Genomic DNA, 12,911 nt, shown 5'->3' on the forward strand with positions numbered 1-12,911 from the left:
AGCTCTGTCGCTCCCTGCAGATATCAAAGACAGAAAGATATTGCAGCTTCCCATCCAGAAACGATGAGTCTCGGTGTGGCGTCTCATAGAGAAAATGTTATAAATAGTGCGCTCAGTGGCTGATCTGTATGGTAAACACTGGGTGTAAATGGTGATTTGGTGAATTCGTAAACTGAATTATGTATCTTGCACTTATTGACGTGATCAGATAGACTGATGCATGGAGAGCCAGGCTGTGTAGGAATGTTGCGTTTTGCGTGTGTGTGTGTGTATGTGTGAAAGAGCATGCATGTGCGTGTGTCAACAGTTAGCTGAGTTTGGCTGGTGCAGTGAACCAGGGAGCTCAGTCGGCCCATCATCAAAGGTCAGCAGCTCCTCCCGAGAGAGGCAAGATATATACACAAAGATGCCAGTCATTGTTCCTTGCACATACACACACACACACATGCACACACAGTCACTCAGTATTTACACTGACAGTGCAGAGCAGAGCACTGGCCTCTGAAGAATGCCTGTCCCAATCTGTTCCCAGCAGATGTGTTTCCATAGACAACGGCTGTGTGAAGTATTATAATAAGCAAAATAGCAAGATGGTTTTGGCTTGTCAGCAACTCCCATACTTCAACCATGTCTGCAGGCTATTAGCTGAGATGGAAAACTTCCCGCTGAAACAAAAGACACCCTTCTCTTCTCCAGTGTAATCGAACAATGCAACTGCAGAGTGAGCCGTAGTTACTCCACCACAAAAGCTCTCCTCCGTCTGAGGATCTCACAAATGTGTCTAATCTCCCTCATTAAGCCAGAAATGGTGCACGTGTACTAAGTCTATTGTTTTGGATATTGCATATATGAGAATCAGTGCTTTGTGTAGCAGCTCTAAAATAAACAGATCTGACCCCGGCAGGATCATTTTCATAAAGCAAACAAGTGAAGCCCAAGATGGAGCTAGGGAAATCATAAATGTGCTGGCAGCGCGCCAGAGCCAAAATGGCAGACAGGTGTTAGGGGGCACGAAAATGATAGTGGTGAAATATAATACCGCTCGTATTCTCAGGCACAGGAAATTAAGACAATATAAAAACAATTATTTGGCTTAATGTGTGTAATGAACTTAATTTGCTGCAGCATCCCGTTCTGGGGGTGTCACAATTGATTATGCAAAGACCGTCACTCTGTCTTTAGTCTGCTTTTGAATTTGGGGGCTAATTTGCTGGAGAAGCAGCTGATGTTTTCGTCATGGGTTTGTTTGTCATAGCGGGGGTCACGGGCTGGGTGAAAAATGGCTGAACATTTATTTTGGGCCATATTTCACCGGGACCCGCTGAGGGATGGGACGACTGTATTGTGAAGATAGTAATGGTCACGTTCACTTTGAGAGTTTTAGTAGCCATATTTCCCTGACCTTAAGAACTCCAGTGTTATTCATCTTCGGGCGGGTGACTAGGATTGGCCATGGGATGAAATATATTCTCAGGTCTCTTGATAAATGCCCAGGGAGGAGGTGCAGGAGGCTGCAAAGGTTTTATTTATCAATGCAGGAGAGAGAAAGGAGCAGGTAGGGAGAGTTGAAGACTATCAGGTGTGGATATTGTGCTGACTGCCAATGCAGTGAAAGTCCAAACTTCAACAGGACCCCAGTACATCGCCTCAGAGGAGATGAATTATAAGTCCATACTGGCCCATCTCAAGTCAGAAACTGATCCCTACCCAACCAGCCCTGGAGCGAGTCTGAGGAGCTGAACTAAAAGCTTCAGGAGAGGGGAACAAACAGAGATTGGCCCGGGGTCAACTCTGCAAACAGCTCATCACATCCACAGATTATCCTCAGGCGGATGTCAATCATGAGGAGAGGTCACACACAAAGAGAATCAAAAGTTCCTTGACAGCAATTACGTCAAGTGGAAATGAACGACGGAGTGACGGGCTGCAGAGAGGTAAATTGGTAGTGTGTGCAATGAAAAAGAGTGAGAGGGCTCGCTAGAGGGGAGCTAAAGTAAAGCCCATCCAATTATAAAACCTGATTAGCTGTGTCAATTAAAGTGTGATGGATGTCCTTTCAATTATTGGCTGGCATCATGAAAATCGATGAGCGGGGGACCAGGAGGACCTTCGAGCAGTTGCTGGTCAGGGTTGTAGTGTGCATCGGAATCGTTTCGCCGTGACACCTGGTAGGTCAGATAAAACTTCACTTGGTGATGCTCCGATAAGCCACCAGAGATTACAGACAGAAGAGAGGGAGAGAGAGGGAGGAAGAAAGAGGGCAAGAGAGTCGTCTGATTGACTGACTTTATTGTCTGGGTGCAAGAGCTATGCGTGCAGGGGAAAAGGAAGAGTAGAGATACTGGATCTTTGCATCCGAGGTTAGCTCGAGTGCCTTTGATTTGCCCTTAGAAAGTAAACAGCGACCAGCATATCTAAGGATATGTTTATACAGTCAGCCCAACTCAGTAGGCCCTTCTGTCCTTGTTGTTTTGTCTTTAGTCAGACTGCACATCTTTTTGTAGACTGCGACTGCAAATATCTCCAGCCTCGTCTGTCCTTTGACTCACCAAGCCAATTGGATTTGGGAACTTTAATGAGAGGTTTTTTGGAGCTCGTTGTGGAAGGTGGAAGGTTTTAGCCAGGCTGCTTACAGTTAAGCACCTCTATGCCTCCCTGAGGACAGAGACAAAGGCCGGAGTCAGAGAGGAGAGGCACAGGCAGGTAAATGGACAGCATGAGAGGCGGAGGCAGGAGGGGATGCATGTATCTTATGAGACTCTTTATACCAGGAGTGTGTAAGTAAGTGATGGCAAGAACAAAACATGCGATCTTGTGTTTATCTTCAGCCATTCAGTCATTCACAATTGATTACATGTCAAGAGATCTCTGGCATTACAACGGGCCGCCATAGAGCTTGGTTACATATAATCCCACTACTTAAGGTATCAGATTGTACTGAGATAATCACCCGTGAAATAGATTCTGGCATTTCTCTTAAAGACTTGGGTATGTCAGGCGGCTTTGTCCAAAGAAATTGATTTTTCAAGGCAAAAGGAGAAGGCAAGGACAAACGGATGAAAAGAGATGAATAGAGATGAGTGAAATCGAGAGAGAATTAATACTTTGACCATTTTCTCTCTTTTTTTTCCATACTTCACTGTTAGCACTGCTAATTTAATTGTGCCATTCTCATGTCACAGATTTACTAACACCAATTAAAACTTGTCAATTCTGTGTTTCCAAGGTTGAGTGCAGTTCCTGTCAAGCGCTAGGATTACACAGTGATAAAAAAAACACCATGACATTCAGAAGATATTCATCAAAATATGTCGGCTCTAATGTTAATCAGGTCGATTTTGGCAAAAAAACCTTCTGGACGTGTTATTGCTGCTCATTGCTTAAATGCAAATCACGCATGCTGTCACTCACAGGCACATGCTGTCTCGCAATTTGTCCCTTTTTTTTTTTTTTTTTTTCCCTCTTAAATTCCGGTTTTCATTCTTGTATGTTTGCCCTGCTTCTGTCCTCCTCCTTTTGTTGTCAACTCAATGCACGCCAGCCTGCAGCACTTTAACCTTTGCCGCTGTTCTCCATCCCTCAAAGCTGCGCTCCTCAATGCGTCCCCTCCTTGACTGTGTTCAGTTGACAGCGCTACGCCCCCGTGGCTCCCCGGGACAATGGCCCTCCACAAAGGCCCCAGGAGCATCCTCCACCTCCGCCACCAAATTCCCCGCAGCCCAGGGAGACAGCCGTAGCAAATCCCATTCTCCTGCAAAACACACACTATACATACACACATTGATGTTTGTCTGGGCTTAGCTGTCATCTTCGTACTGTACTTTTGGGAGAAAGGCGCTCTTATGCTTTTGTGTGTGTGAGAGAGAGACAGAGAGACATTCAGTAAGAGGTGCTAGAATTTCATAAGCAAATCCTTCATTCTCTCTTGGGGGTGTTGTGTGCTTAAAAAACTGAGAGAAAAAGACAGAGGAGAGATGGAACATGCTAGAACAAGATATATTTATCCAGTGCAAAAGTGAAGTAAGGTAAAACTAAAAAACCTGCTCCTGAAACTGTTTCTCTCTCCCTTCCGAATGTCTACAGAGTGACAGTGAAGCTTTTAAAATTACTTAAAAGTCAGGATGTTTATCTGATATTTGCTTCTGTTGCCTCTGCATCAAACAGCGAGAGAGTCAAGCAGTGTAAGGTCGCAAGAAAGGAATGTGTAACTGATTTCATGCTATTAGGCAGATCCTCAAGTGAGACCTCGCGTGCGGAAGGTAATAAAAGGTGTCGCGGCACATGTTGTTGTTGTCACTCAACGCCTGAGGGAGGCTTTTCAGACAGTGATTGCAAATTTTTCTGTTGTTCTTCTTCCGTTGCAGCCGTGAGCGGGGCCGAGGACGTGGCGCTCTACGTGGGCATGGTGGCGGTGGCTCTGTGTCTGACTCTGCTTCTCATCGTGGTGGTCCTCGTCTACCGGCGCAAGAAGGAGGGCCTGGATGCCGATGTGGCAGACTCCTCCATCCTCACCACTGGCTTCCAGCCCATGGGCATCAAGCCCAGCAAGCCAGGTGTGTGGGCACCGCGGCCACGCAGGCCTCCCCCCCACAGCAGTAGGACACTGTTCTTTGTTCTGCCCTCCTCTGTGCATCTGCCGGTCTGTCCGTCTGCCCACCGTGACCGTGCAGCACTCATCTACATGTATCACTGATCCTGTGTTTGTTTGTGGTTGTGGATGTTTTGTGAATGTGTTTACAGTGGTTTGTAGTCTAAGCAAGGCATAATATGTCACGTGTGTGTGTGTGTGTGTGTGTGTGTGTGTGGTGCGCAGGCTGTTTATTTGCCTGCCTGACACATTATGTTTCGCCACCACCTTATTGTCAGGAAATGTACCCACTCTGTTTACTGCCTGTGTGGAGCCTCTGAGGTTTACCAGCGAGTAATAGAAATACAACTGTCTGAGTTGGATGGAGATGGGGAACTGGGTTGCACTGCCTGTGATTCACCGTGAAAAAAGCCTTTATACATTCTGAGTGCTAAGCTGCATCAGACTTCTGTTTGGAATTGATTGTGTGGTTGCTAAAGAGACAGACAGAGATAGAGAGAGAGAGAGAGAGGAGGGGAAATAGACTGGCTTTGGGTAGAATTTATGTTTGTGTATTGTCAAGAGTGTGTGCGTGTGAGTCTTCTGTTCTCCGCACCATGTGTCTTTTTCCTGTTTGTTTCAGCTTTCTGTGTGCGTTACGACAGCTTTAGAGAGTGTGAGGTCTGTCTCTGTGATGTATGAACCTCTCCGCCTGCCACTCATGGAGATTCACACATTTGCTTTTGTCTGTTTGTTTGTTTTTTATTATTATTTATTTAAACAGAGAATTCCCATTTGCTCACCATCCAGCCTGATCTAACCACTACCACCACCAGTTACCAAGGCACCCTCCGCTCTCGCCACGATACCACTGGGAAGTTTTCAATGACCAACGGGCCTCTGCTGGACCCGCTTCCCAACGGCTCGCACACGTTGCACAACGGCAAGCTTAACTCGGACCCCGCTGAGTTTGTGAGCAGGCTGTCCACTCAGACCTACTTTAAAACGCTGCCCCGTGACGTAGCTAACACCTCCTATGGGACCTTCAACTTTCTGGGAGGGAGGCTGACGATCCCCAGCACAGGTGGGTTCTTTGTTTGAGGTGAGATAGGATAGATGGTTTCATGCCTGTAGTTTAAGAAAATATATATTATTTATTATATTATATATTTATTATTTTGGTCTAATTCTCACAAACTAAAAGCTGTAGACATAAAGGCATATGGACTGACCGGTAACTCATTGATTGGACAGTTTTTGTGATGTCCTTTGCATCATGGTGGACCTGTGTGGGGAAAATCAAATGCTTTATAGCATGTCCAGTTGTTGGTAGGGTTGGAGAGGAGGTACCCTCTGAAGAGCTTTTTGAAGGTAGAGAGGGACGCTGATCTTGTAGGACCTGGCAATGCATTCCACTAATGGGGAACAACAGACGACAAGAGTCTGGATTGCCTTGAGCGAACGGGTGGCAGGGCCAGGCGTCGAGGTAACATATGCCTGCGTGCAAAACAGAGGCAGTGTGGTCGCTTTGTTTTTACTTTTCTTAATGTAGAGCTGCTAAAAAGCAGAACAACTTTATTTGAACTCCTCTTCACTCTCTGAAGAAAACTGTCCACATGTTGCACTCCGGTTACCAAATGTTCTTGGCTAAGTATAAGGCTGCAAATCAGTTTCACACAAGATCAGGAGGTCACTTCTTTTAACAGATGGATTTAAGAGTTGCTCAGCTTTTGAAATTATGCTAAAATCTTCTTTTTCCTGTCTCCTCTTTTATGATATATAAGGTCTAGTTGCAGCTTCAATTAATAATACGGAGAATCAATATTTTTGCAAGCTCTCTGTGACACTAGAGAATACCACAAAAACACATGCGGTGAAGTAAAGTGTAGTTAATATGAAACGAATTGTCCATGTCCAGGTAGCACTAATGATGCTGGATGGAAGCCCCCAGAGCTGCCCAATCGATGAGTTACCTGCCAGTCCACAAATCTTTATGTTTACAGCTTTTGGCCAATTTGTAAAAAATCTGTCATAAAGGGAAACAATGTTGAATTATTTTTCTTTGTGCAAAACAGTTTATTGCTTCCTATTGTAATTTGTAAATGTGATTTATGAAAACTCCAGAGATGAGAAGGAAATTAGTAAAAACTGTAAGAGCAGAGCAGTTTTCAGTCAGGTGTTGTTTCTGTAGACAGAGTACTGTACGTCTGTGTTGTGGAAGGACAGAGAGATTCAATCTTCATAGCATTTTCTGTTTTCTGCTTTTCTTAAAGAGTTTCATCTAAATAATGTAACATCTGCTGCTAAATGCAGAAACACATTGGGAATCAAATCCAATTTCTATTTGTATTGCACATTTAGCACATTGTAATTGCTTATACATAAAAAAAAAAGAACATTTACAGATATTTTACTACACCTGCTTTAATGACACGATGCCTTTGACTGGACATTAACAAGGAGAATTTATCAGTAACAGCTGAGTCCCATAAACGCCTCACTGTCTCATTGAAAACGACCCAGACAATTCAGCCTTTAAATCTCTTCCATGTGGGCTTCTTAATAGGTTTGTATCAAGATCACACAAGTAAAAGTGTTTCAGCACTCACCCACATAACAGCTCGATCCACAGGCTATATTTCTCTGTGATACAAATGAGTTCATAACAGTTACATGGAACAAGATGAGACAGCAAAAATGACTTGTTTAGCTTAAGTATTTGTCTTTACAGTGGCTAAAATGCATGATTGGCTAAAAATATGTCAATAAACCCACATCTCCATGAATGTTCAGTGCAGTGATGAGAGGATTAACCATGAACTGGAGAGTATAGACCATCTTAATTTTACCCTGAACGTTTCCTGGAATAAAAGCTGGAACAAATTGTTCCAATTAGGCCCTCTCGCTTATGACAGAGTTGGCTAAATTTGTAGTCGATGTCCACAAGTGTCAGTTCTGTCCTGTGAGCACAGACATAGGAATAGAGATAGTCCATTAAAGATTAGTCTGATTAAAAAGCCCAACATCATTAGTCCCCTATTTTGCTTCCCCTTTGCTTCTTTATTCACATTAGCTGAGTACAGAGCTTATATAATTATACTGGAAGACCGTGTTTTCACTTGGCTCATTGTAAGCTGTCCAGATTAGCCGTTGACAGTGCCAGTACGCCATGTGAAAAGGTCTTTTTCTCTGTGTTTTTCTTACCATCACTCTCTCTCTCTCCGTCTCTTTTCTCAGTCTCCCCTGCGCTCTCTTACAGATATGTTATGCATGGATTAACTCAAAGCCATGTACACTATACCACGCATTGGCACCCTTCTGTGTTTTCGTTGGGACACAGAAAAAGAAAAAAAGAAAAATCAACACTTGCATGCATCCGTTCTGAGCAGATATGCTGTAATTTAGCACAGTTTCAGAGCAGGAGCCCAGAAGACAGAAGAAGCTTTATAGATTCAGACAAGGCTGCGAGCATTCAGGCACTTTCGCTTTATTCAGACAGATGTTTTTACGGTGAACAGACACAGTTTACAATCAAAAGACTGTTACGATTGTGTCACACAGTCACTGTTTGTACTCTGTTTTGAATAGGATTCTAAGTGGATGATTCTTTTTGGCATAAGAAATGCAACACAAATGCTGCAACGCTACCTCGATGGCTCTCTCTATTCTCCAAGGTGCATTCCCACACTCTCATGGGGAGGTGCAATTTACCTGGAGTAGTCTGTTCTTATAGTCTCAATTATCTACTTGGTGGCAGACGGAGGACATTTAAACCGCGACGCAGTGTGCGCTTTTGTCTCAGCTAATTGTTGACCGCGGGGACGCGTGCAGCCTCGACTGCCAGTGCAGAGATTTGCATCTACTGTACCTGACGGAGGCTGCCTCTGACCTTCAGAATAGATTTGTTTTTTGTTTGCACAGCCATACAGTTTTGTTGAGTGAGCCGGCTTCCTTTTGTGAGACGACAAAAGCGCTGTTCAGTCAGAACAAATGAGCCTGTCCCCCCTCTCTTCCTCACCCCTCCTCACTCACTTACTTCTCTCTCTCTCCCTTTGTTGTTATTTGCATTAGGAATCAGTCTGCTCATTCCTCCCGAGGCCATCCCCAGGGGAAAGATCTATGAGATTTATCTCACTGTTCAGAGAAAGGAAGATTTAAGGTGGGTCTCTTTAACACTGTCTAACTGGCAGTCTTCCCTGGATGCCAGTAGGCTGTTTGTTTTGATGCTCTACTGTTCCATTAGGAAAGGCTTAAGAGTCTGTGCCAGTACTGTGGAGGAGGGATGTAAATAAATAACGTAGCCTTTTACCACTATGTGCACTATTTAAGTTAAATGAATTGTTAGAGAAACACTTTTTATCTGTCTTGCCTCATCCAGTCTCAGAAGACAGTCATTGGAGAATGCAGTGATGGTATTACTTAGTCATCACAACTTGGTCCAGCTAGTCATTGGACTCCAGCAGGCCTTTATTATTCTCTGTTACAGCTGCTACATAATTCGCAGAGGCGACAGTGTCATATCCTGCTTACAGGAGACCTGTAAATTCTCACTAATAACTGGGTGAGTAAAAGCACTTCATCTCGATTCATTCCCCTCCCTCGCTCTTCTCTCCCTGGTGTAGGTTACCCCTGGCTGGCTGCCAGACCCTACTCAGCCCCGTTGTGAGTTGTGGCCCTCCTGGGGTGGTCCTGAGCCGTCCAGTTATCCTCAGCATGGACCACTGCTCTGACGCTTGCCTCGATAACTGGGCCATCCGCCTCAAGAAGCAGAACTACGAGGGCGCTTGGGAGGTGAGACAGCACTATAATTCCCGCACAAATCCTCCATAGAAACACAAAGTTGCCACCCAGTGAAATTGTAAAGTCATACTGAACCCACTGTGAGCTTTCTTTGAAAAAGTACAAAGTTCCTCAGCAGAGACATGAAACTGGAACCGGAAAGCACTCAATGCTTTATATCAGAGGTAGTTCTGGCCCAGCACTCATCCACTCCATAGGGTTTAAATTATATTGACCATCAGGTGTTTTCTCAACGGGCTGGAACAAAAGCCTCGAAGCACCGGGTCTCTCCAGCTCAAGAGTTGCTAGGCAACCTGTGTCTCAAAACAGAAAATCTCTAAGCAAATTACTGATCCTCAAAGTACTCTTTTGAGTGCTCCTTGACCATTTTTGACCGCTGCTTCCAATTACAAAGCTCCCTCCCCATTTTTCTGTCCATGAAATTTGAAAGTAACCAGAGCTGCCAGACTCCAATAGGATAGAGTTGGGAAGAACATTTGGTGTCCACACACACACACACACATGCACATGCACACACCCCCGCAAACAAACGCGGTTCGAGGCGGTATACCCATCTCAACAATCCAGAGAGATTGGAAAGGGTGCTGGTGGGCTTTGGAGTGTTAGTAGGTCTTCTTTCATGTTCGATATTGTGCATAAATTATTCAGCCTCCCCGTGTGTGTCGGCGGTGGGGTGTCTGTGGGATGGATTGGCCTGTCTGAGGCAGAGGTTAGACCAGCACTTTTAATCATCGGCTGGACCAAATATAGCCCAACAGCCTGACTTGTTGGCCACCAAAAGGGGAAAAGATCCAGGTGGACGAGGAGAGAGGCAAGGGTGGAAACAACCACAGAGGGTGTTCGAGGGTGAAAATGAGAGGAAGCAGACAAAGTGGACAAGCAGGTAATGTAGATGTATGGGAGATTGGAAATTCAGCTTGGGAAAGAAGAGAAAGAGATAATAAAAAAAAAGAAACATGGTGAAAACGGACATGCGGATGGAGTAAGAGAAATGAATTGCCCGTACAGTGAGCGCTCAGTGGTGTAATTGAGCCACCTCACTCTCTGCGCCACTCCGTAGAAATATTAAGATGATGAAAAAGTGAGACTCCATTGTGGTTGCATAGCAAATGAATTGTGTCAATACTAATTCTATTGATGTAGATGGTGTCTGGTTGAATCGATCCTAGAGGGGCTTGCTGGGCATTTGGCAAGCAGAACGCTCTCTTCAGCTTGATTGGCTAATGAGAAGAGTCAGTCAACTGGCATGATGGGATTTTAGAGAAAATGTTGTCACCTTGGGTCCAATTTGTCCCCATCAAATTAGCCCGGAGAGCAGTGGAATTATCTCATAAAACTATCCCGTACTGTGATGGGATAGGATATTTGCGTAAGTATGTCATCTTTATTAGAGACAGTTGTGATACAGCACTTAAGCTCTGTAACAAAGTGTTTAAATCGCCCTCTTTTTTTTTTCTCCTCTGCAAATTCAAGCGCCAATTAATTTTTGTACCGCCTGTTGGTGTGTTTTAAGACCCTCGCCATCAGGCAACAGTGTTGGTCTGCAGATAAATTGGCAAGTTGTCTTCACCTTTCTTAACAAATCTCAAAGGCTGAAGGAAATTCCGGAAATCCCAATAATCCGATATTTACTGCACCTCCACAGTCTTTTCTTTCTCCAGAACCGTCTATTCTTGCCAGGAATCTATTCGAGTCTCCTTTCATGTCAATTGAGTACCTCGTTCATGCATTATTAAGTAAATTGATGCTATAGGATGTGTCTTTGTATGAGGGAATGTGTGTCTTTATGTCAGTGTACTGTGGTGAGGAGAATTTGAAGTAAGAAAAAAGTATTTCTTCTTTTTTCTTCCTTTTTTTTTTGCTCCTGATTTAAACTGTTACCCAAATACTTGTATAACATTACCTTAAAGACTTTAAGCTTAAATGTTATTATGGTACACTACAGGGGGGACAGAGTTTGGGGCCTTGCTACTGCGCCAAACAACTTTCCTAACAACCTCTTTACAAACACACACCCACGCATACAGACATCAAGCACCCAGGCAAACATATTACCCTTCCCTCACACATAAATTGGGTGCTTGCCCTTCCATTCACACGTTTGTTTTTTTTTCCCATTTTCATCCTCCTTGCCTCCTCCAGGACGTCCTGCTGATGGGCGAGGAGCTGGTGTCGGAGCCCTATTACTGCCAGCTCGAGACCGAGACATGCCGGCTTTTCTCGGAGCAGCTGGGCACCCTCGCCCTGGTGGGTGAGTCCCTGCACATGGGCGCTGCCAAGCGTCTGAGGCTGGTGCTCTTCTCCGACGCCTACTGCTCCACGCTGGAGTACAACATCAGGGTCTACTGCATGGATGACACACAGGACGTCTTCAAGGTAAATTGTGACAAATGACGCCCTGCCTGTTACTCTGTTTGGCGGGCCAGTTTCTCAAGCCTGTGATTGCACGGATGGAGCGCTTTCATATCAGCTGAGTGATAGGTAGACTATTATGTGTAACGCCATTGTCTGTCACATTGGAAGGTTGGTAGAAAGCAGCACATGTAGGAGGCGGGGCCATGGTAAATGGAACAATATTGCAGGCTTGATTACTCCATGCAGTCAAAGTACGTGTGTTCCTCCCAAGTGTGTTGAAATGATGCATATGTTCAGGTTCATCATGGTATACAGTACAATCTCTGAGTATGTTCTTGTGTGCATGCTTACAGAGATCCATTCTTTCGTGCTGGTTCTGCTTGACTGCCCTGGGCCCGAGAAGTTTCCCCATCACTTTGTTCAACAGCATATTTCGCTCCTCTTTTTTGCTCTCCACATGGACAGAGTATAATCAAGCGCTAATGCCGTCCTCCCTCCCTCGAGTACTGCCTCTGAGTAGCCTGTTAAGATTTCATTTGCATGGTTAATTAGTAAATTAAAAGGAGAGCCTGCCCCAATCTTTTCCCAGCAACCCCAGTGCTCTCGCCGTTTCTCTCCACACCTCTCTTTCTCTCTCCAAGCCGTCTCTCTCCTCTCCCCGTCTGACACCACCCACAGCTACAAGTGCCACTTCCCCACTCAAGTCCACTTTTGCCCGCTGTAATGGCTGACCTCTCTGTGCAAAGGCTCGCCACCAGCACAATCTATGGACGGCTGTGGGACATAAACAATGGAAGATAGCGGGGGGCCCGGGCTGAAATTAGCACTCTCACATTCAGGGAGCTGAAGATGAGATGAAAACCATGGGCTCTAGCTGTGGGGTGGGAATTACTGAAAACTCTCCGAGCTTACATCTGTCTTTTTGTGGGTCAATTCTGCCCCTGCTGCTATCTTTCTCAATTTCTGACAGCTATTGCATGATAGCAGGAGTACTCTGGCTGGAAACTGCTGGCTGACATTTAACTGTATATAAATATCAACTCTTTTTTTGTTTACCTGCCATCAAAGCAGTAATGATATGGTTGTCTGTACATATTCAGATCATCAGGTGACCTGATGTTGTTTTGCTGCAGTGTGACTGTTGAAATGACCTTGCATGTCCTGTGTTGGTTGCAGGAAAGCTGCTGGT

The 12,911-nt window shown here is 44.9% G+C and overlaps 1 protein-coding gene across 4 annotated transcripts in view; it reads left to right on the plus strand.

Moving 5' to 3' along the window:
• unc5a (unc-5 netrin receptor A) overlaps positions 1 to 12,911 on the plus strand; it is a 125,688-nt gene that overhangs the window by 96,538 nt on the left and 16,239 nt on the right. For 2 of the 4 annotated variants that reach the window (XM_027284752.1, XM_027284758.1), the window contains 5 exons: positions 4,365 to 4,595; positions 5,352 to 5,651; positions 8,639 to 8,726; positions 9,190 to 9,358; positions 11,510 to 11,743. In XM_027284752.1, the coding sequence (XP_027140553.1) occupies positions 4,365 to 4,595; positions 5,352 to 5,651; positions 8,639 to 8,726; positions 9,190 to 9,358; positions 11,510 to 11,743 (1,022 nt within the window). The remainder of the gene's footprint in view (positions 1 to 4,364; positions 4,596 to 5,351; positions 5,652 to 8,638; positions 8,727 to 9,189; positions 9,359 to 11,509; positions 11,744 to 12,911) is intronic. The other 2 variants (XM_027284756.1, XM_027284765.1) reach the window with 1 other exon arrangement.

Source organism: Larimichthys crocea, chromosome I, assembly GCF_000972845.2.
Source record: "Larimichthys crocea isolate SSNF chromosome I, L_crocea_2.0, whole genome shotgun sequence".
Taxonomy (NCBI): domain Eukaryota; kingdom Metazoa; phylum Chordata; class Actinopteri; family Sciaenidae; genus Larimichthys; species Larimichthys crocea.